At 37.8% G+C, this 21,278-nt stretch overlaps 1 protein-coding gene and 1 pseudogene across 2 annotated transcripts in view; both read left to right on the top strand.

The window, feature by feature from the left end:
• LOC147825977 (nuclear receptor subfamily 5 group A member 2 pseudogene) overlaps nt 1-8,608 on the top strand; it is a 33,873-nt pseudogene extending 25,265 nt beyond the window's left edge.
• LOC147825976 (proprotein convertase subtilisin/kexin type 5) overlaps nt 1-21,278 on the top strand; it is a 341,197-nt gene that overhangs the window by 110,601 nt on the left and 209,318 nt on the right. For both annotated transcript variants that reach the window (XM_004862531.3, XM_087184121.1), the window contains exons 4-5: nt 13,714-13,857; nt 16,628-16,704. In XM_004862531.3, coding sequence (XP_004862588.1) covers nt 13,714-13,857; nt 16,628-16,704 — 221 coding nt within the window. The remainder of the gene's footprint in view (nt 1-13,713; nt 13,858-16,627; nt 16,705-21,278) is intronic.

The following is a 21,278-nucleotide window of genomic DNA, read 5'->3' on the forward strand; positions in this document are numbered from 1 at the left end:
AGCTGCTACCCTAGTGTTCAATTTAATTGTGTTAACATTATTCCTTTCAGTAGTGAGTGGAATAAAATGTGGCTTGGCTTACTGGAGCAGTGTTCCAGTTTACCTGGCATATGCTGCTGTCAGAGTTTGGAGTTACCTTAGAGAAAGTTTAATGTCCTCAACTTGTAAGTAAAGATGTACCACTAAGGTTGGACATTTACTTTTCTGGATTTATTATTATTTTTCTCTAACAGAAGAAATTCTGTTGAGTGCTGTTAAAGCAAGTTACTTGGTTAGATTCTTGAAAGGCTTTGACTTCTTTTTATTAATAAGAAAAACATTTGCAATTATGCTCGCCTAGTGTAAGGTAAAAATGACTTTGTTTTCTCCTCCTTATACTCCAGTGTCTGGAGAGAGTCTCACCAGGTTGAAGAGGCATTCTTCTCTGTAGGTTCCTTTACTGAGTGGCTAATCAGACTCATTATGGAATCTTTCATCTTTCCTGAAGCCTTTGCTTTGTGCCGCTGTAGAAGTCCTGGACATATTATTGACCTGTCCAAGCAAGATGTTTTATTTTCCTTGCGAGCAACTTTGTTGATTTTATACTGCCTTACATCTTCATGCAGACCATGAAAGCGAGGATGTCAGATAGATTCAGACAATTATTTTCACTCAGTCCAGAACAAATTATATTGAAGCAGTGTTTTTAGTAGCTATATGAATTGATTTTGCTGATGGTCAGAGGTTGAGATTGTTCTTGCTTTGCCCTCTGAGTAGTTTTATTTTTCTATGGATATATCACAATAATAGCACATGCCACACTCTTTATTGCTGTGGGATTTTTTTCTTTGGTCTTAAGAAATTTCTTGTTTTAAAATTTTTATTTGAAATGTGAAAATGTTTTTTGTTTTCTTTTTTAATTTTAAATGACAATAGGTCTGGAACCTCAATTTTTCCTCTAACTTCCCTTTCCAAGGCTGGGGTTTATTGCCTGATACCTATAAAAGCCACTGTGCAAAATGAAGTTTCTATGAACAGTGAGTAAAAGTCAGCACAATAATAGGAAAATTGTGAAGAGCTCAGGGTATACATTTAATGACTCGTTTCTCATAGTATTACCCAAGGCCTGCTTTTAGAATTTCTTTCATAATTATTACCATAATCTCTAATTATATCACTTACTTGTCTACTTATTTAGTACCAATATACCCCTATTTCAATATAAAGTTTGTGAATGCAAGAGCATGGATTTTCTCATTTCCTGATGTAGACACATCATTAAATATTGATTGGAAAAATACAGCACACACAGGAACACACACAAGTGCATAAATAAATGTTTTGGCAGTTAGCAGATGTAAAGTAACTGCACTGCAACTGCCATTCCTCTAGCTGTTAGGACATAGATGATTACACAATAAATATACTAGCAGTCTCTGACTTAAAATCGCTCAATTTAGGATTTCTCAAGTTTATGATGGTTCAAAAGCAATATGGATTTGATAGAAATTATACTTCTAATTTTGGGTTTTGATCTTTTCCTGGCTAGCAGTATTCAGTAGTGTGCTCTCTCACAAGGCAATGAGCCTCAGCTCCCAGTCAGCCCATAAAGCAAACAATCAACACTATGGGGAACTGTGTTTTGTTCAACTCTGATGTTTAGTAGGTAAAGTGTATTAAATGTATTTTAAATGTATAATATTTTCAACTTTTGATGGGGTAGTTGGGGAAAACCCATTGAAAGTCGAAGAACATCCACATATACTTTGGAAGGACTTGCAGATAACTCGCCCATGACAAACACACATTAACTAAATCCTGAGGTATGGTTGACAGTTCTCCAAGTGTCTGTGTGCATGAAAACACCATTTTAACTTCCCTGTCAGTCAGGCCTTCCACTACCTTTAGTCCCAGTGACATCAGGCTACCACCTCACAGGCAGCTCCAAGTGAGAACCACAGAGCACCTCCTACTCAGCACACAGAATTGTGGATGATACCAGTAAAGTCTTGTTCCCAGTCATTAAGTTTTGGAATTAGTGGTTTGTACAGTAAAGAAAAAAGAAAAAGTTAACAAAGTAAATTTCAACTATTGGTCGTAACAAATTATTCTCCTTTTCTGAGCAATACACTGTTATTTTAGGCCACTGTGTGTATGCTAGACATTTTCTTTGACTGTATGAAAACAAAGACTAGTTATGTCTGAAGGATTTATCTTATTCAGAAAAAAAAAGCAGTTGTGGTTGTGAGGTTAGCTAGTGTGTTGAAAAGAGAGCAAAGCTGAATTCAAATTTTGTTTGCAACTAATTATTTTTCATGTGGGCTTTGACTCTTCTGATATGATTGCTTGATTTAAAGAATAAGAATCTTGACATATTGACAGTATTATTCCATAGTTTTACAGCTTCTGGTTCACAATTATTACGTATTTCTTGTATAAATAAATATATTTGTGGCAATAGCTTATTAGAGAGCATGCTAAGAGCCCTTCAGGACCTTCAGAATATTCAGCAAGTTGAGTCAGTAATCACATAGGACCAAAGAGAAGCAAAGCAAACAACAAAATAAAACACAAACAACAACCCTTCGAAACTTGGAAAAACCTATTTGAAATTCCACATTCTCTTTATTTTTATGTATAATTCTAATGCAATAATAAATCTTTTTTGTCTTTTGAAGATATCTACTTGAGTTCCTTTTTGTGAGATAAATAATGGGGAACATTATCAATGTTCAGTAAGAAAGTTCTGCACCTCTGCATGTTGAGTTTGAACAGGTTAAGCTTGTGTTCTATTAGGAAGTTGAAATCTTTTATTCTTGAAAAATATAGGACAATTTAATGGTGACAGGAACATCACTTGAACAGCTTCACTGTTGGGTACATTTGATTTTCTCTTCTTCTCCCTTCTCCTGAGTTCTCTTCTTTCCTCTATGTCCTGTGTGTCTCACTTGGCTTAGACTGAAGATACCTCCTAGAGCATCTACTCTATTGTATTCTATTAGTTTGAAGGGCTAATGTAGTGAAGTTAAAGTCGTTTTTACTGTTTAGAAGTTCCACAGAGTCCTTGAGAGATGTGCAGCTTTCAATAAGAATTTAAGAGAAATGGAAATGTAAACCTGTGTCTTATTTTTTCCATTTATTTGTCTCTGTTCTCTGTCCATCCATCCACCCATCCATCCATGTAACAAAGAATGATTATGTTGTCAAAAACCTGATTTTAGTACGACTGAAGATTTTGTAGAATGGTGTATAGGTGTATTCCTATTCTTTATTATTTGTTCAACTGAAAAATGAATCAGCTGCCATTATGTTCACTAAGAATGCTGTAATTTATGAATATAAGTGAAAAACAATATATTTATAAAATTAGACTCAAATATTTTCAAGTGATATTCAGATTACCCTCCTAAACCTTTTAAATGTCTCCAACATTAGAAAAATTTGTTTTCCATCATTTGTTTTCCTTTATGGCTCTGAAAAAAATAAAAGCAGTGGGATGTTTGAATTCTGAAGCCAGTTGGTTGCACTTATCCAAGCCATACTGCATTCTACTCATTTTAAAGAAAAGAAGAAATCCTTTATTCTGTTAGCACCACTTCTGAGCTCTGGGTAGATAAAGGGCGCACAGGAGTTTCTGAGCAGATGTATGCAGAAAGAAAAAAGAAGCTGAAGAGTTTTATGCAAGCAGAATTTTATAAACAGTGCAAACAAAGAAATTACATTTTGGAAAAGAATGAACATTTCTTCCTGCTAATGTCCTCATAATTATTAAATAATGCAACTCTATTCCATTTAAAATTCATTTTCACAAGCACCAGCACAGGAATTGTTTTTCAGCTTATAGGCACTTAAAGAAAACATTTTAATTGAGATCATGCCTAAGCAAGCACAATTTACTAATTTACTAATTGTTCTATCTGGGGGAGAGAGTGGTATATTAAAAAAATCTGTTTTTTTATTTTGATTCATAGTTAGCTAGGAAGAAAGTCATTTGGTAAAACTAAGTTTCTCTTCAACTCATAAATTAATAGAATTTGCTGCATGACCTAGAATGGAAGACAATATTCAAGTTGAGCCTTTTTACAAAAACCAGAAAAGAGTTGAGAAATGTTCACTCCTAGCATACCCTGTGTGTTCCAAAGAAAATAGACTTCTGTGTCTCTGATCTCTTCTTCTGCCAGGAGAAATTTCCCACCAGGCCAAGGGGGCAGTAGCTTATCTACCACTGTCTCCTATATCGACTCTTTCAGCCAGGAGTATTGGAAAATTGTTAGTGGCACATTAAAACAATCAGCACCCCCAAATCAGCACCCCCTTTTCTTCTTATGTAATTCCCTATAAAAGCTTTCTTTAGTCCCCACTCCTTTCCTATGTTCTTTTATGTATTACTTCATTGGCAAAGCTGAATAAACAGTTCCCTATTATAAGGCAATGTGTGGAAGATGAAGATTTCTATATCTTATTTGTACCTTTTCTATTACCTGCATTATAAATAACGTCAGTTATCCTGTTCTATATTTTACCTCAGAATCCATTTCTGCCTTTACTCTTAAAGTTCTCTCTGTGTCATTAAGGGTTCTCCAGAGAAACAGAGCACACACACATGTGTGCACACGCACACAGAGTGGGGGAGAGAATTATTATGAGGGATTTGTTCCTGTGAATATGGAGACCGAGAAGTTTCATGATCTGCTGTCTGTAAAGTGGAGACCTAGGACAGAAAGCCAGTGTGCAGGTCCACTCGAAACCTTCAAGGCCTGGTCTAAGTCTGAAGGCTCAAGAATCAAGAACTAATGTCCAGGGGCAGGAAGAAATAGATATCCCAACCCAAGCACAAAGCAAATTAAATTCACCCTTCCTCTGACATTTTGTTATATCTGTGCCCTTAATGGATTGGATGATACCCTGTCTTCTTTACTTAATCTATTCAAATGGTTATCTCTTCTCTGAAAGACACACTGGTAAATAATATTTACAACTGTTGAGGCATCTCTTAATCCAATCAAATGGACACGTAAAATTAACTTACCCCCTTTAAATAAAGATCTATTCATGACTTACTGAGTATTCTTACTATGAACCCTCCAGGTTCTAAAGATATATAATCCAGGATCCATTACAAGTGGCTTGTCATTTCACTAGGAAGGTAAAACACATATGTAATCAGGTTATGCTACAATGAGTATGGGTGGGTGAGCAGACAACCATTGGCATCCCATGAAAGGACCATTCTGCCCCATGCACACGGACCTGGGAATTTGCTGTAGAATCATATGTGATACACTTGACTGTCCTCATGGCCCTTCCTCCCCACTTGCACAGCCAACTCTTCTAAGACGAGCTGTGTCAACCCAATGCACGATTTTCTCCTGCCTTTCTAGATTGGCCTACTTCCCTCGAGCTCATAACCTCACATTAGTTAGCTTTTATTGTATAATAAACCCTTTGTGCCTCTCTAGTCTCATCTCTTTCCATTTTTCTCATCCTTCACTTCCCCTCTCTTAACCTGCATCCTCCAGCAATATTGAATTTTTTTAGTTCCATCAACACTCCAGTCTCTCATTGGTTATTCCATCACTTTACCAGAGAGGAGCACATCCTGTTCATCTCCCACTTGCCTTTAGGTGAGTCAAGCCATATTTAGGGGCTCAGTTTCACTGCCATTTCTCACAGGTGCCTTCCCATACCGCCCCTGACTGGGCTCCACATTTGCACAGTACCCTAACAAGCCCTATAATAATATTAGCATGTGTTTCTGTAACTGTTTCTTTGTCTGTGACACAAACTAGAGTTCAAGGAGCTGAGAACAGGTCCAGTGTATGGCCAGCATAGGGACCTTCATTTGGTAAATCAGAAGAAGAAATGACAACGGAGAAGGAGGCAGTGGCTTCAGACCCAGATTTTAAAAACTTGATTCTATTTTTGGACCTGAGAATTTGGACTTGAGAATTATGTAAACCTGGCAGATACATAGGACTATCATGTCAAAGATGTTTGTTTTTAGTGCCACAGAAACGCCCTCTACATCTTAAGAGATGCTGATTTCCCTTCAGCAGCAAGGCCAAGTAATACAGCTAACACCTATTCTCCAAACACTAATATGAAGCATACAAGAATTTCTTAGAGAGAAAGATGTGCCTGTTGGTTTATTGGTTTGTTTTGTTAAGTGCTTTTAAGAATAAAGAATTTCTAATTCCAGATGGGTCAGGTATGGAAATATTCGAAGAAGATCACAAAATGTACAAATGATAAAGGTACCCTTAACTAAATCTTAAGAGCATTCAGCTGTCCTTTTGCGCTCCACTTTGGCTCCTTAACTACCAACGTAACTGAATTAAGGGTCTGTATTTATTCAGATTTCCTCTGTATAGGCGTATCTCGTATACTACAGCCTTCTCCTAACATCCACTATTTTCTGAAGTTTCCTTGGTATTATGCAGGACACCCTTCAAATTATGTTAGAGAAGTGATTCTTGGGCCGGGGATTTAGCTCTGTGGTTTCGCCGCCTGCTACGCAAGCTCAAAGACCCGAGTTCGATCCCCGGTACAAAAATACCCAAAAAACAAAGAAGTGATTCTTTGTCAAATTGCATGGCAGTCGATGGAAACCATGATTGTAGCAGAGTTGGAATACTAGGATAAACATAGGGAGTGAAACACAGTGATTAAATGGGAACAAAATGTTTGAGCAGTGTCCCAAAAGGCAATTGGACCTGTTCTCTGCTTGTGCACCCTCATTCCTGTCTCCATCTTCTAACTTAGACCTGAGATGCCAAATACTGAATAACTGTTTAATCTGTTCTGGTTAGGGGCATGTTTATGACTTGAAATCCATCCACTAGCCTGTACATATAGTAGTAAACATCTTAAAATGTAACTGAGGGTGGGGGTTTAGCTCAGTGGTTCTGCTGCCTGCCTTGAAAGTGCAAGGTCCTGAGTTCGATCCCTGGTACCCAAATAAAATAAAAAATAAAAATAAAATGTAACTGAGCATCATTTAGATTTTCAGGAACTTGTAGAGACAGCTGTATTTTTGGAGGAGGCACAGGATGTCTACCTCAAACACCCAATGAAGAAAGCATGAGCAATGGCCTTCCTCACCAAGGTCCAGAGTGATCACAAGGGATTAGGCAGCCTGGAGAAAGACAGGTTAAAGAAAATCTTATGCAAATAAATGCAAGACGGAATAATACTATTATCTGAAAAGCCAAAGAGGTACTAAGCTTAGGTACTTCCCAGTAGTCCCCAACCACTGAGAAGCAGATATCTAAGTGGGATGCAAATAAGGAGATAAGGGGTTGATAAGGAGTGGTTGTCAGATCCAACGGAGGGGTGACTTCATCACAAAAGGAGCAGGGTGAAAACGATGGGCTGCTTCCAGGGATGCATTGGCCTCATCTTCTAACCGCTCATGAAACCTTTTTATTGCATTTTCAGGAATTTTGTGATTGTGGTAGTTTGAAACTCACCATGATGTGCATACTTACACCATGGAAATTGATAAACACCACAAATAAGGCTTTTAAAAAAAGACTTGATTTACCAGCACATCATTGGCAATTTAATAAAGACAGAAGTTCCCTATTGCTAAAAATATCCAAATAGAAACTTGGTGTTCCCTAAAAGATGTGTAGCAATAAATGGAATAAGGAAAAATGAGATCTTTATGGTCTTAATCTAACTATATTCTACTTTATTACTTGACTTCACTCAACCTAGTTGGCCTTAGGGCCAATGTGATTTCTATTATTTGATTACTGGAGCTGTTTTCTTCAATAACCACCCTTTACCTACTCCTTATCTCATTATTTGCTTGTGTTTGACCCTGCCTTAAGCTTTTTCTGTTTCAGTTTTTAACTGAAGAGTTCCATACCCATATGATGTGATGTCAGAATCCTAATTGGTTTGGAATCCTAATTGCACTATTGACCAGCTGCTTAAACTCTGGACAATTACCTAGGCTGATTGAGTCTCATTTTCTTTACCTATTAAAAGCATATGACAAAAGTGCCTCTTCCAAAGGTGTTCTAAGTCTTAAATGATGCTATGCACATGCAGTGATTAGTACAATGTTTGGCCATGATTAAGAGCCTAGTAGATAGATGCTAGTTATATTTTCACCTAAGGGAATATCATTTTAATTTTTTTTATTTATCCCAACTCCTGGGCTCCACATTTTAAGAATTTCAAATATACGTAAAGACTTTATTAAGTTGACTAGATGTGTTTCTTAATTTGTCTCTAGAACAGATTTTTGTGGATTAAATTCTATTTTACTAATACATAGTCAGAGATGCAGCCTTTTAATCCATTATATGAATAATAATGAATAATAGATGTTTTCAGTGTTAGCAGATTATTGATAGCATATATGCGGCAGTCTAAAAGCTGAGGATGTAGGTTAATAGTAGATCGGTTGCCTATTGCGTTGCCTAATGTGTGCAAGACCCTAGAACCACAAAAAAGGGTCGGGTGGGGATTTGGAGGCATTTCACTGGGACCCTCACAACTTAGAGAACTTAAAAAAGAATGATAACAGGGCCGGGGATTTAGCTCAGTGGTTTTGTAGCCTGCTGCACAAGCCCAAGGACCTGAGTTCAGTCCCTGGTACCAAAAAAAAAAAAAAGAATGATGTTGCACTTGTTGTTGCCCTTAGAGCAGAGAAAATGATGGTGAAAACACACCCAAAGTGGTTTTTTGGGTATAAACTATTCTTTCATTGATCAGACACTGTGATGTGTCATAAAAACACAAGAGATGTGGACATACCCATAGTGGTATATAAGCAGAACAGCTCAACCTTGGCATGAAAAAGGCCATTTCTTGAACTCACAGAACAGTCTCTTTAAAATGGTATTTGTAAAAGGGATGAAAACTTTTATGGATAAGAAAGCGGGAGACCTTGGTGGAAACCATTGTTTCTGCAAGATATTTTCTGGTTTTCACATCCAGTGTTCTTTCTAAACAGTCATCAGTGCAGAGACTTTAGTGAGACACAGCACATTATTCAGAACTGAAGGTGCACTTGCTATATACATTTGCTATATATGTTTGCATGTATTGTGCACATATGTAGTCTTCAGTTTCAATACGCTAGAGGTTTCTAACTAGCCCCTGTGGCAGGCCAGGGGTTGCATATGTGCTACAGCTGCCAATATTCATCTCTAGTTGGAGGTCCAGCAGAGATCTCCTCCATGAGGTTGACTATGACTGAGGGAATCATGGTCAATAAATGTTCCTTTTGGCTTGGGATACTGCTATAACATGGATTCCTGGCAAATAAATAGGACCTCATTTAAAGTCACTTATAATTAGGTAGTTAAGGAAATAATGAAGTAATTCTCATCTTTGGTCAGTATTTACCATCAGCATTTGTCTAGTCTTTGCTCTCTGAATGTCTTAGGTATACAAAACAACTCTCACAAACACATTTGGAAGCCTAGACCACATAAAATGTGTTAAAAATGTAAGGTTCACGTTGAGGACTGAGAGTTCTGATTTAAATGTTCTATGACCTATTACTCATTTGCAAGAAATACTCTAGGCTTTGATTAAATTTTTTCCCTTTGACATTTTGACTACCTGGTATATTAGATTATCTAAATGAACGCATCATTTTCTATTTCTTCTCTTCCTTCCACTAATGCCTATACTGGTAGATATAAAAATGAAATAAAGCAAGCAAGCAAAAGGAAAAAAAAATCAGAATATTTAATGATAAAGTCAGATTCAACAAAAGCAGAGGTGGAAAGAAGAAAACTAGTTGCTCCACTGTTAACACACATGTTTTCCATACACGACTGGTTTTCAGTTTTCATAATTGCAATTTCAGGCAGCACCCTCCATTCCAGGACAGTTATCCCATCTGTGGGTTACCCATTTCCTGCGCATTTCCTTCCCCCACCCACCTCTTGGCCACTCTAACATTGCTCCATGTCAAAATCAATACTGCAGGTGGTTGGAGCAAGTTTTCAAAAGAAAATGAAATGGAAACCTGTCAAAGCTACTTTGTGTTAAATTAAAATATTTGGTGAGGAGAGACCTACACTCTTGGCCACAAGGAGACCAATGAGACTTTTTTTAAAAAGTAGGTATTTTGGAAATCTGCAGTATTTTTTTTTCATTATTATTTTTGTTAACCAAGCATTAGCTGGCTGGTATCTCTGAAGAGGTCAGAGCAGTAAGCATATTACCAGTTTTGAACTTGGAAATAAAGTTGAAAGTATGCTTTCATTTCTGGTGTGTGGTCAACCTAATGCTTCTGAAATCCTAGGTGAGACTTAATTTAAGTCAGTCAAAGCGACAAAACTCATACCTGAGATTCAACAGTAGACAGGAGTCAGTAGCCATTAAGCAGAATTCAGTGAGTAGGAGTTGGATTGGGTAGAACAAATTGTGGTGTGTGTGTGTTTTCCTATGTTGAGGGAAGGGGAAAAGACAAGTCAGATGAAGAAGGCTTTTGGGGAGGATCTAAGTCCAGAGCTGAGCCTGGAAAACTGGAGGGTGGTGGTAAAATAAGATTAGATGGGCACAGTAGAGTAGTAGAATGTGTATGTTATATAGGGCACCAAGTGATCCAAATAAGCAAAATAATATAAACAAGAAAAATATTGCAACTCCCAACCTGCTAGATATCTAAAACATGAGCTCATGTTCTCTAAAATCAAAGAATAAATTCTAGGAACAGTGGAAATTAAGAGTAGGAAGACTTTATTGAGAGACAGCTTCCATCTAAGAGACACGGAAAAGTGGGTTGCCTGCTTACCCCTCTTCTCAAAGGTGTTTTATGGGGCAAAGCCAGGAGGTGAGGGTGGTACAAAATGGAACAAAACTATAAGATCCAATGAAAAATCACAAGGTGGGCATGAGGTGGGACCAAACCATGACCAACCAATAATATTGCAAGCATAATCTCCCAGGTAATATTGATTAAATGGAGATCAAATGGAAAAGCAAGTCACATAGCAAGCATAAATGAATTTTTCCTAAGAAATGGGCTAGCTAGGGATGTTCTGTCCCAAATTAAGGTGAGTCATGTCCATTTAGAATATCAGTCATTGCTATTCATCCTCAGGGGAAGCAGGTGGGTGCAGTAGTTTTCTCTCTTTTTATAATGTTAACTAGTGAATGTGCCTCAATTGTTTTCTGTGCTGAGGACCCAACCTTGTCCACCTGCTGTATAATAATTTCTAACTAACTCAGCTATCTGCGATACATGGACATGCCCTCCAGTGTCAGGAACAAGTCAGGAAGAGGGTGCACATGTTTCATAACATATATGTAAGCCCTTATTTTCTATGAAATTAACATCTCTCCTGAATGAGTGGTATGGTCTTCGAAGGGATCCTTGAAACTATTCGTATTCATTTGTAACATTCAAGAAAAAGCAGTCTCAGGGAATTAATTCATGAACAAATGCATGTCAGGAGGCACTGGAGAGCTCCATCAGTGGTTAGCATTTGATTTCAAGGTATGGGGATTGGAAAGACAGGAGCTGCTTTTGAGGGTCTACTTGGAATCAAAGAAGAATAATGGGTTCTCTTTCTAGTTTGCTGCCTCCTGGGCCATTCTTTCAGCAGTACCATCTTTCTCAGTAAGCTCTTATCCACATGCCAGTCCTCATATTTGCTGTACCCACTGCATGACATTTATTCCTGCCTCTTGGGTATCCCTGCTCTTTTTCATCAGTCATGTCCCAGTTCACATTTCAGGGATTTTTCAGAGATTGGGGTCTTTTTCTGACCATCCCACCTAACCCAGTGTCTTCGACTCTCTCCCCATTCACCATTATATCACCATTTTAACACCTTTAAAACCCCATGAGCACTCCAAATGGATTTGTTTGTTTCTTTATCTTCTATGGCTCTCCTTTAGGACCAGAACCTCAGTGCCTTGTTCATAGCCATGCCCATCATGCAGTAGGTGATCAATAAAGTGTGTGTTAAAGGAATCCGTGACAGTGGGGTCTCCATTATGCTTAAAGAAGAGAAAGCTCGGCCGGCCTTCGTTCCATTCCCTAAATGCTGAACTGTTTGTTTGGAAGCTGAAGGGAAGGAGTGAATGGTGAAAGGCCTGAAGCAGCTGGCGTTGCTATGGCATTACGGAGCAGTACTTTTCTTTTCCTACGTTTCTCTCCTCAGTTCTAAGAACCTGGAAAACAGCAGCACTCAGAGGGACCTTTCAAAGAGATGGACTGTAAAGAAACAATTGTGTGGGTTGGACAAATGAAAGTAAATTACATCAGGAAAAGCTGCTGGTTTAATTCCTTCTTCAGTGTGTTTGTATGTTGTAGCCATGTTGGAATGAGATTTCTAAACATAATGAGCCAAGGGTCCATGTTTTACAGCCACATCTTGAAGCCCTACCCACCTTTTCAGTGCTTCTCAAAGTAGCACTGAATGAGTCTACTTACCCCTATAAAGGACGGTACAGTAGACATTGTTAATTTAGTGAATAGGTCCTGAGACCCCATTATTTTTTCTCATTCTTAGATTTTTCACAAAAGCACATCTGTAGCTAACTGTACCAAAGTTACCTCAGTTAGTTCTAGTTGTGACTCCAGGGTGCTTGGTAAGATGCTATAAAATGCCTGCTCTTTAGTTACCTGGTTTGGATTTATAAATGAAGCTCTCCAATTGATATAGAGTTTATGATATATGGACCTCTAAATAATATAAGGGAAATATAACTCTCAGCCTGCTAGATGTCCAAAATGCTGAGTTTGTGTTCTCTAAAATCGAAGAATGAATTCTAGGAAAAACAAAGCTAAAGAATAGGAAGAGTTTAGTGAGAGAAAGATTGCTTCTGTCTGAGTCAGAAGGGGATCTGGAAGGTGGGTAGCCCACCCGCCCCACTTCTCAGGGGGTTCAAAGTGGGACAAAACTGTAGTCAACTAATAAGACTAAAAGTATAGTCGCTTAGGGCTGGGGATTTAGCACAGTGGCACCGCGCCTGCCTGGCAAGCACAAGGTATTGAGTTTCGATCCCTGGTGGTGGGGGAGTATAATCACTCAGATTCTATTGATCCAATGGGAAATCACTGGGTGGGTATGAGGTGGGACAAAAGTAGGGTCAGCCAATAAGATTACAACAAGTATAGTCCCTTAGGTAATATTGATTAAATGGGGATCAAATGGGGAAGCAAATCAGGTAGCAAGCATACAGGGAAAGAACAAGGATTTTACCCGAAGGGATGGGTCAGGACCTGGAAGGGATCTTGGAAGGGATGGGTTAAGATCTAGGTCCCCCAAACAGGTGCCTGATAGCTATTTAGAATATCAATCACTGCTAATCATCCCAAGGGGAAGTGTGAGGGTATCCTTTTCCTGCAGCCTGGACCTCAGTGAATGAGCCTCTGGCCACAACTGTCTTCTGTGCTGATTCCCTGAAGGGGCCGGCCCTGCCTGAATGCCTGTAATATTTCTAATTAACTTAGGTATCTATCATACAATGAGTATTTAAGTCTCATGAATACATGCTAACAACAAAATGTGTATTGTTAGTCTGCTGTCGACGTATAATTTATTTTTATGTTTTTTTCAAAGGATTTATGTTATCAGTGCAAGTCACAGCTAGTTATAGATTTCTAAGGACTTGTTTTCCCCCATCTCCTCCTATCTTCACTATGTGCATACTGGAGATTCAGGCTTCTCCTCTAGCAACAGCCTGCCAAACTGCTGTTGATCTCTCATCTCCTCACTATTCCTAATCTGCAATATCCCTTTCCTTTTTTAGCACTGCAGTGACAACACTCATCCTTGCCAATCAGACATGAATATTGAAGGAGCCTGGAAGAGAGGCTACACAGGAAAGAACATCGTGGTGACCATCCTGGATGATGGCATTGAGAGAACCCACCCTGATCTGATGCAAAACTATGTGAGTTCTTGTTGTGCTCAGAAACCTTCCCCATATCAGGACTCAGGATTATCACAACAGGAGAGCTACTGAAAAAAGCAGAACAGACATAATACACTAGGTTTTGCTCCTTCCTTGTAAAAGATGAGCTCTTTGAGTACAGGAAGCATGAGATAACACTTTCTTACTTTTGGGTTCCACTTTTGATATTCTGACTTACAAAAAGAAAGCAATAAGGTAGCAGAAATTCCACCATGAACACCATTTGCTAAGCCAAGGATCCAGGCAACACTCTTTGTTTATTTTATGGAAAAGAGTAGACTTAGAGCTTTTCTCAAGTTTCTCTCTCTCTGTCTCCAGTAATGATCAGCCTCCCACTACTAGTCCCTAGGAATCAGTCATTTCTCCTTAAGAAAGAACCACAAACTAAGGGCTGGGAATTTAGCTCAGTGGCACTGCGGCTGCCTGGGAAAGGCAAGGTCCTGAATTTGATCCCTGGTACAGGAAGAAAAAAAGAAAAAAACAAAAACAAAAACACAAACTGACTTGGGCTGAGTGATTCTCCTCACCCTGCAACCAAGCACATACAGATAAACTTGTAACTCTTCACAGAATAGAATATGAAAAATTGAAAGAAACTTGTTTTTAGCCACCTTTTATTTGATGAAGACACTGAATCCTGAACTCTAAGAGAATTTTGCGGGGTCAAGTAAAAGATCAGAACTATGCCTGCCTCTTACCCAGCAAAGATGTCTTTCTGGTCAATACGCTGCTGCTCTCATTGCAGATGACTATTTCATTAAATACAAACAACTTTCACCTGATTTTGATTGTACTCTTTACCTTTTTCATTTTCTTCCCCTTGAAAGAAAATTCTCTCGAATTACCTATACAATTAACAGTACTAGTGCCCTCTTAATTGTCCTACAGGGGAGTAGAAAAAACAAACGAGGTAGCAAAAGAACTAGGTTTCAGTCTTGCTTTGTCTCATGACAAAACAGGCTAGAAATTAACCTCCTGGGGCTCCTGTTTCCTCACAAGTAAAATTATTAAGTTACATTAGATTGACCAAAGCCCTTTCTCTAATAACCACTAAGAAAATCTCTGGCTTCAGGGCTCCCTTTGTACAGGAGGCAGAGTTATTCCACCTTCCCATGTAGTGTGTATTTTCCTTAATTCCTCCAAACATTTCAAGAACGATGTAATAAAAGTTATTTTGGAAACATGAGCCTTTCATAAAGGCAGAAAACAAAGATAGTGTTGACTTTCACTAACATTGAAATTAGGAGTAGTCATAAAGCCTAAGAAAAAGTAAAACATCTTAAAATAGGCTGTCTATGATGAAATAAATTTGAACAGTGACAACAACCCAGTAGATTCTTTTCAGTAGTTTGGAGACTGTTCATAATCACTTTTGAAAGCACACAAATCCAACTTTGTTTTTGGAGGTTCTGTTTCCTCATTTTGAAAGGAGGAAATTTTGATAGGAAGTCCTTGTTCATCATTTTGGTTAGTCAAAAGCAATTGACTTAAAGTCAGAATTATAGACTCTTTTACAGTTACAAAGATGTAATCCTTGAAACTGATATAGAGTGTATGATACAGGACCTCCAAATAATGTAAGGGAAATATAACTCCCAACCTGCTAGATAATGGAAATGCTGAGTTCGTGTTCTCTAAAATCGAAGAATGAATTCTAGGAACAATAGAGGTTAAAAGTAGGGAATATCTTTTTGAGAGAAACAGCTCCTTCCTAAGAGGAACAGGAGGGGACATCCAGAAAGTGGGTAGCTCACCAACCCAGAGCTTCTTAAGGGTGTTTTGAGCAAAGCCACAAGGTGAGGTGGGTTCAAGGTGGGACAAAACTGTAGTCAACTAATAATCAAGTATAATCACATAGGTAGTACTGACCCAATGGGAAATCACAAGGTGGTATGAGGTGGGACAAAAATATAGTCCCTTAGGTAATATTGACCAAATGAGGAAGAAAGTCATGTAGCAGCAAGCATACTTTGAATGAATAAGGATTTAGGGGAAGGAATGGGCTAGGGAGGTTTTAGTCCCCACCCGAGGTGATTGATTTAGAATATCAGTCACTGTTGTGCATCCTTGGGGCAAGTGTGTGAGTGTAGTAGTTCCTTTTGAGTCCTGGTCTTCAGTAAATGGGCCTCCATTGTCCTCTGTATCAACTCCCTGGAGGGCCCAGCCTGTCTAATTGCCTATAATATATCCAACTAATTTAGCTGTCTACAATAAAACCACACAAACCACAAACGCCTAGTAGGGGCCCCAAGATATTTGATTGAATAGATATCTAATATTGATTTTTAATTGGTTTGTCAATTATATGTGGATGGATTTTGTCTTGCAAAACCTTTAAGTTATGATAAGGAAGTTACAAGCTCAAGAAATGCAGTAAGAGATAAGGAAAGAATCTGGAGAATAAATCACTTCACTTCTAGGTATTTGAGGAGTATTTTGTAGAAAAGGTTGTAACTGAAGATGTCTTTGAAAGATACATGTTTCATGAACTGGTTCGTTCTAGGTATAAAGGGGAGAAATGCTGGCACCTCTTCGGTCTGTGTAGACCACTTCTTCAACTTCAGGAGGAAAATGAAGCACTGGTTAATACCCTCCCTAACGCTTCCCAACACCAGTAGACCACCAGGGTATTAGTTAACCTAATTACTCTCTTGCAGAAATGTATTTAAGAATGCATGAGGCTGTGGGTCAATGGCTAATTAATGACTGTCCATTTCCTTTCTCTCTGCTTCCTCCTCTGTGGCCATAGGATGCTCTGGCAAGCTGTGATGTGAATGGGAATGACTTGGACCCAATGCCTCGTTATGATGCAAGCAATGAGAACAAGTAAGGTTCAAATGAGGGGTGGCTGGCAAGAAGCTTGGTTTTCTGCTCAGGCTGAGTAAAGTATTTTCTTCAAAATCTTTGGTAACAAATGATCCTTAATTTACTGCAAAGTAAACAGATGTCTTTTCATTAAAGTTTCTGAGAAGACAAAAGGGTGGTCTATATAGTAAAAAAAGGTTGCATCCAGAGCTCTAGGGAATGGCTCAGTTTTCCCAGATCGTCAGTATGGAAGTGGGGGACATTACCTTCCCCAGGGAAATTGACCCATTTGTTTAGAGATAAAAATGCTAAAGGGGAAGCCAAAATAACTCTCCAAAAGAGTTACTTTATGCTGTTACATTGAACAGATTTTATTGATGCTTCATTTGAGGTCATGGCCAGGGACTTTCTTATTTTATTTCTCCTTTAGTCTCTCTATAAGTGATTGGGTTTTTCACTAATACATGAAACACGTAAGAATTATTGCCATTCATGGCAGGTATTACTTTTCTTCTCCCCCTTCACCAGTCAAGGGGCACAGTTTGACTTTGCAGTCAGTGGAGAAGTTTTTAGTGAATGCAAATGAAAATGCACATCTGTTGGATAATACAGAATATTTTAACATTTTTTAGTGAGTAAGTGGGATTGTTTTCTATTACTTACAATGACTCAGATTCTTAAAATGATTAGTAGCTATTTCTGATCAGTATATCGTATTAACTTTTTTTCCTGTTACTGCAAATGTGATTTAGATACTTTCATATGAATTTTTATTTAAACGTTTTAGGTTGGAATCACAGAACTTGCAAACACAGTACTTGGCCTATTTATTATGTGCAATTTACAGCCTGCTTTTTTTTTCTTTAAGGAAAAAATTCTCAGATAGGATTTTTATTAAGTTAATAAGTTTAAAATCATATGACCTACAAGATGTGACTGTACCTGTGTTTGTCTTTTCTCTAACCATCTACAAAGATGTATGTTGGTCTTTGTTAGTACTAACAACCAAGTATATATGTCAGATAAAATTCTGTGATGAAAGCTTTCATACACAAATTGATAGACGTTTCTAGAACTTCTGAACAAAAAGAGAAAGGGACTAAATTAAACTGTATCATTTTCTTTTAGACCTAGTCATTATTGTCTAGATTGTAAATTGTAATGTTTAGTGAATTTCACACAAAAGATTATAATTTTAGACCATGTGAGCTGATGTTTTCAGCTTAATTTACAAACTATCATGAAACAGTGAAGAAGAGACTTGACTCATTCTGTACTTAAAAAGGCATCACTGGTAATACCTGTGTGGGGGCAAAGGGAATTTGGGAAATCTCTGAACTTTTCTTTCAGTTGTTCTGTGAATCTAAACTTCTCTTAAAAAGTAGCCTTTAAAACAAAAATATCACTGTTAAATTTCAGGATTTGGTTTATTCTGCTATTATGCAACACATTCATTCTTAAAAATAATAGCACTCTGAAAAATCCTAACCACAGAGCAATAAGAAAACTGAAATGGAGTCTAACACTAAAAGATTTGTCAATGACACATACACATATACAAATGGGGATTTAATATAACAATAGCCCAATTATATATATATATAATATATATATATATATATTATATATATACACACACAAACTACAATAAAGTTGGTACTTTACCTTGAAAGAAAACCTAAAGTGTATTTATGGAAGGGTGTGTCCATGATACCTACTTCCATTCACAGGCCTGTCACCATATGTGCAAGAGAGAAAAGAGGTAAATATTAAAGCTATATATAAAATGCAAAATAGAGAGGCACAGGCACAGAGAAAGCAGGGAACATTACATAGAATGGAGGGCATTCCCAGGATGACCCTGTTGGAAAGGTGGCAGATCACCCATGGCTTTGAGGTGGAAGAAGGGTTATCTGTGAAAAAGTAGAAGTTGCCCCACAAGATGTGGCTAGATGTGGATCATTGTGGCCCCTGAGATGTGTGGTTTTGTGTGTTTTGTGTGCCGCTACATGGTTCGTTTCATCTTGGTGTGCTTTCTGCATTCATCTAGAGTTTCTAGGGAAAAATTGCTCAAAGTATTTTCTAATACATTGTATTGGAAGAAATTCATGCTTTTAAAACAAGTCTAATAGCAAAACTGACTATATTATAGCCATTCCTTAAATTTATCACATTAAAATTTGCAGAGAAAAGAGAAACATTTACACTATAGGGAACCCAAAGCATCCTTGTGCAGGATGTAGAGGAACAAGTGTGGCTATAGAAAGAAACCAAAGACCACTGTGTTAAGCTCTGTAGATACCTGGGCCATAAAACACGTTGTGGCTGCATCTCCATATGGTCCTTTTTGCATTGAAACTCGGTAGTGATGTGACTGTTCTCCAAGGGCGTGTCTGATCTGACTAACATTGCTAACCATGATGTCTATGTGTAAAGACAATTGAGTATTGGCTTTGATGGCTTTTTACAGACTGTCCTTTTAAAGCCTGTATTCTTTGTGAGTATTCCTTTTAAACCAGGCTCTTCCCCAAGAAAAATCTGGGTGGTCAAGTTGTTTTAGTGTATCCTGTGTTGATCCACTCTTAGCTATATCTCCTACAATGCCACAGGAGTGTGAATGTTGGAGGACACCAACATTCTTCTAGATGTGTACCTAGGTTTATTGACCTGATAGTGAAATAGAGGTTCAACACCAGAACTCTGGGCCTCTGTTTTATGGAAGTCAGCTGTCCCTTGGGGTATCAAATGTCACTTTAGTGCTTCTCAGTACTAATGCCTGATTGGTTTTCTTTTCCTGAGCAAGAGCATGTTTGCAGGCATTTATGGTTGAGGTACTTCTCCCCTCATGAGATCACACGGATAAATAGGAATGATAGATCTGACTTTAAGCGTGGGTCCTTAAATAGATAATTCTGTTTGCATAGTTGTCTCTTGGTGTTAGAAAACAAGAGTGAGTTTGTAGGTTAAAAGAGTTGACATTTAGCCTTGGCTCTCCTTGATCAGCTTTATGGTTTTTTGTGTCTAACTACTCTGAGCTTTTATATTCTTTTTAAAATATGTCTAAAAGGAATAATATTTTAAAGAATGAAATGCATAAAGCATATCAACCTGACTATATAATAGGTGAAAGATAATTATAGCTGCTATTGTAATTATGTGTTCTCTTCATATATCTAATTATTGATAATCAGTTGAAATTATAATTATCTCAAAATATGTGTACATATGAACATTCCTAGTCTAAACTAAGACTTGGAAATCTGTTTATTTCTAGAGCTAGAGGTTTAGATTCTCCTGCTTCTCTGAGCAGGAAGCTGTGGCTTATTCAGATCACTGTCTGAATTTTCCCCTCTCCCTTCTGTGAACTGAAATAATAGTGAAGGTGAGAATTTCTAATCATCATCAGAACACTGAGGGAAATGCTCTACAAATGCCTCCTCACTGCAGAACCCGATCTGTAGGCTTCAAAGCATATTTGGCCTTCTTTCTTACTTGGCTGTATTTGTTCATTCATTCAACAAATATCCATTGAGACTTTGCCTTCCACGTTGTTTTGTACTGAGTGCTTGGATAGAGTGAGAAAATGATACAGATTATTAGTGGGTTGGACTGAGAGATAACTTAGTTAGAAACTAATACTTAAAGGGTTTTCAGTACTAGTAGAGGCTGTACCCACAAAACTTCATGCAAAGAATTTCTTCTAGATTTTCGTGATAATATCTCTAACGCCAGAGCTTTGGAGTGAAGGAAATCCCTTCTGAACAAAAAAATGTTATAAAAATTCCTTTCTTGTCACTTTTGCACATCCCCAAATGATGGCTTGACTAAATAAATGACACTAAAGAAATAACATTGTAAGAGGAGACCATAAAAACCTCTCTTCCAATTCAGCTTTGCTTTCATTCATACTAGCTCTCATTGTTGTGGGTGTAAAATAGAAAAGGCCTCCCTACAAATGAAACAGTCTTCTGGCATTTCATACCACTACTCCTATTTCTGATAAATGAATTATTGATGTATGAGTTAGGTTGCTTCCTATTAAATGTTCTCCCTGCTTAAGTCATAGCAATATATTTGATGAGATGAGACCACTGGGTTTTATTTTGGATATGTGGTATGTAGCCCAAAATCTAATTCCTTTTCAAAATAAACCAACCCATAGGTGAAAGACTCATTTTCTACAAGGAATGGATTTTTCATTTTGTCTCTTATCTCCGTTTTCAAGGAAGATTTAACCAGGACAGTTGGAAATACATTTCTTCTGGTTCTTTAATCGTTCACACATCATTTCTGGTTTTAAGAATGTTGCCATGTTGCAGAAACCAACATGTGTATGGGCCTTCTCTTTCTTGTTTCTGCAAACAAATGTTGTTGGGAGATAGTATTCCAAAGCAGAGCTAATGAAAGCAGCCAGTATTTTGTACTTATATGGGAAATACACTATCTTAATACTAGGGAAAAAAAAAACACCCATCATAAGATCTGTGGCTCTAATAGGGAGAAGCATTATTTCTCCATAACCTAGGATTTATCAATGTCTTGTTTGTTTTTTCAATATTTTCAATTTTTTTCTTTTTTTTTTTTTTGCAAAATAA

Source organism: Heterocephalus glaber, unplaced genomic scaffold, assembly GCF_053883595.1.
Source record: "Heterocephalus glaber isolate CG9 unplaced genomic scaffold, H.glaber_assembly_v1.0 deba00001481, whole genome shotgun sequence".
NCBI classification, from domain to species: domain Eukaryota; kingdom Metazoa; phylum Chordata; class Mammalia; order Rodentia; family Bathyergidae; genus Heterocephalus; species Heterocephalus glaber.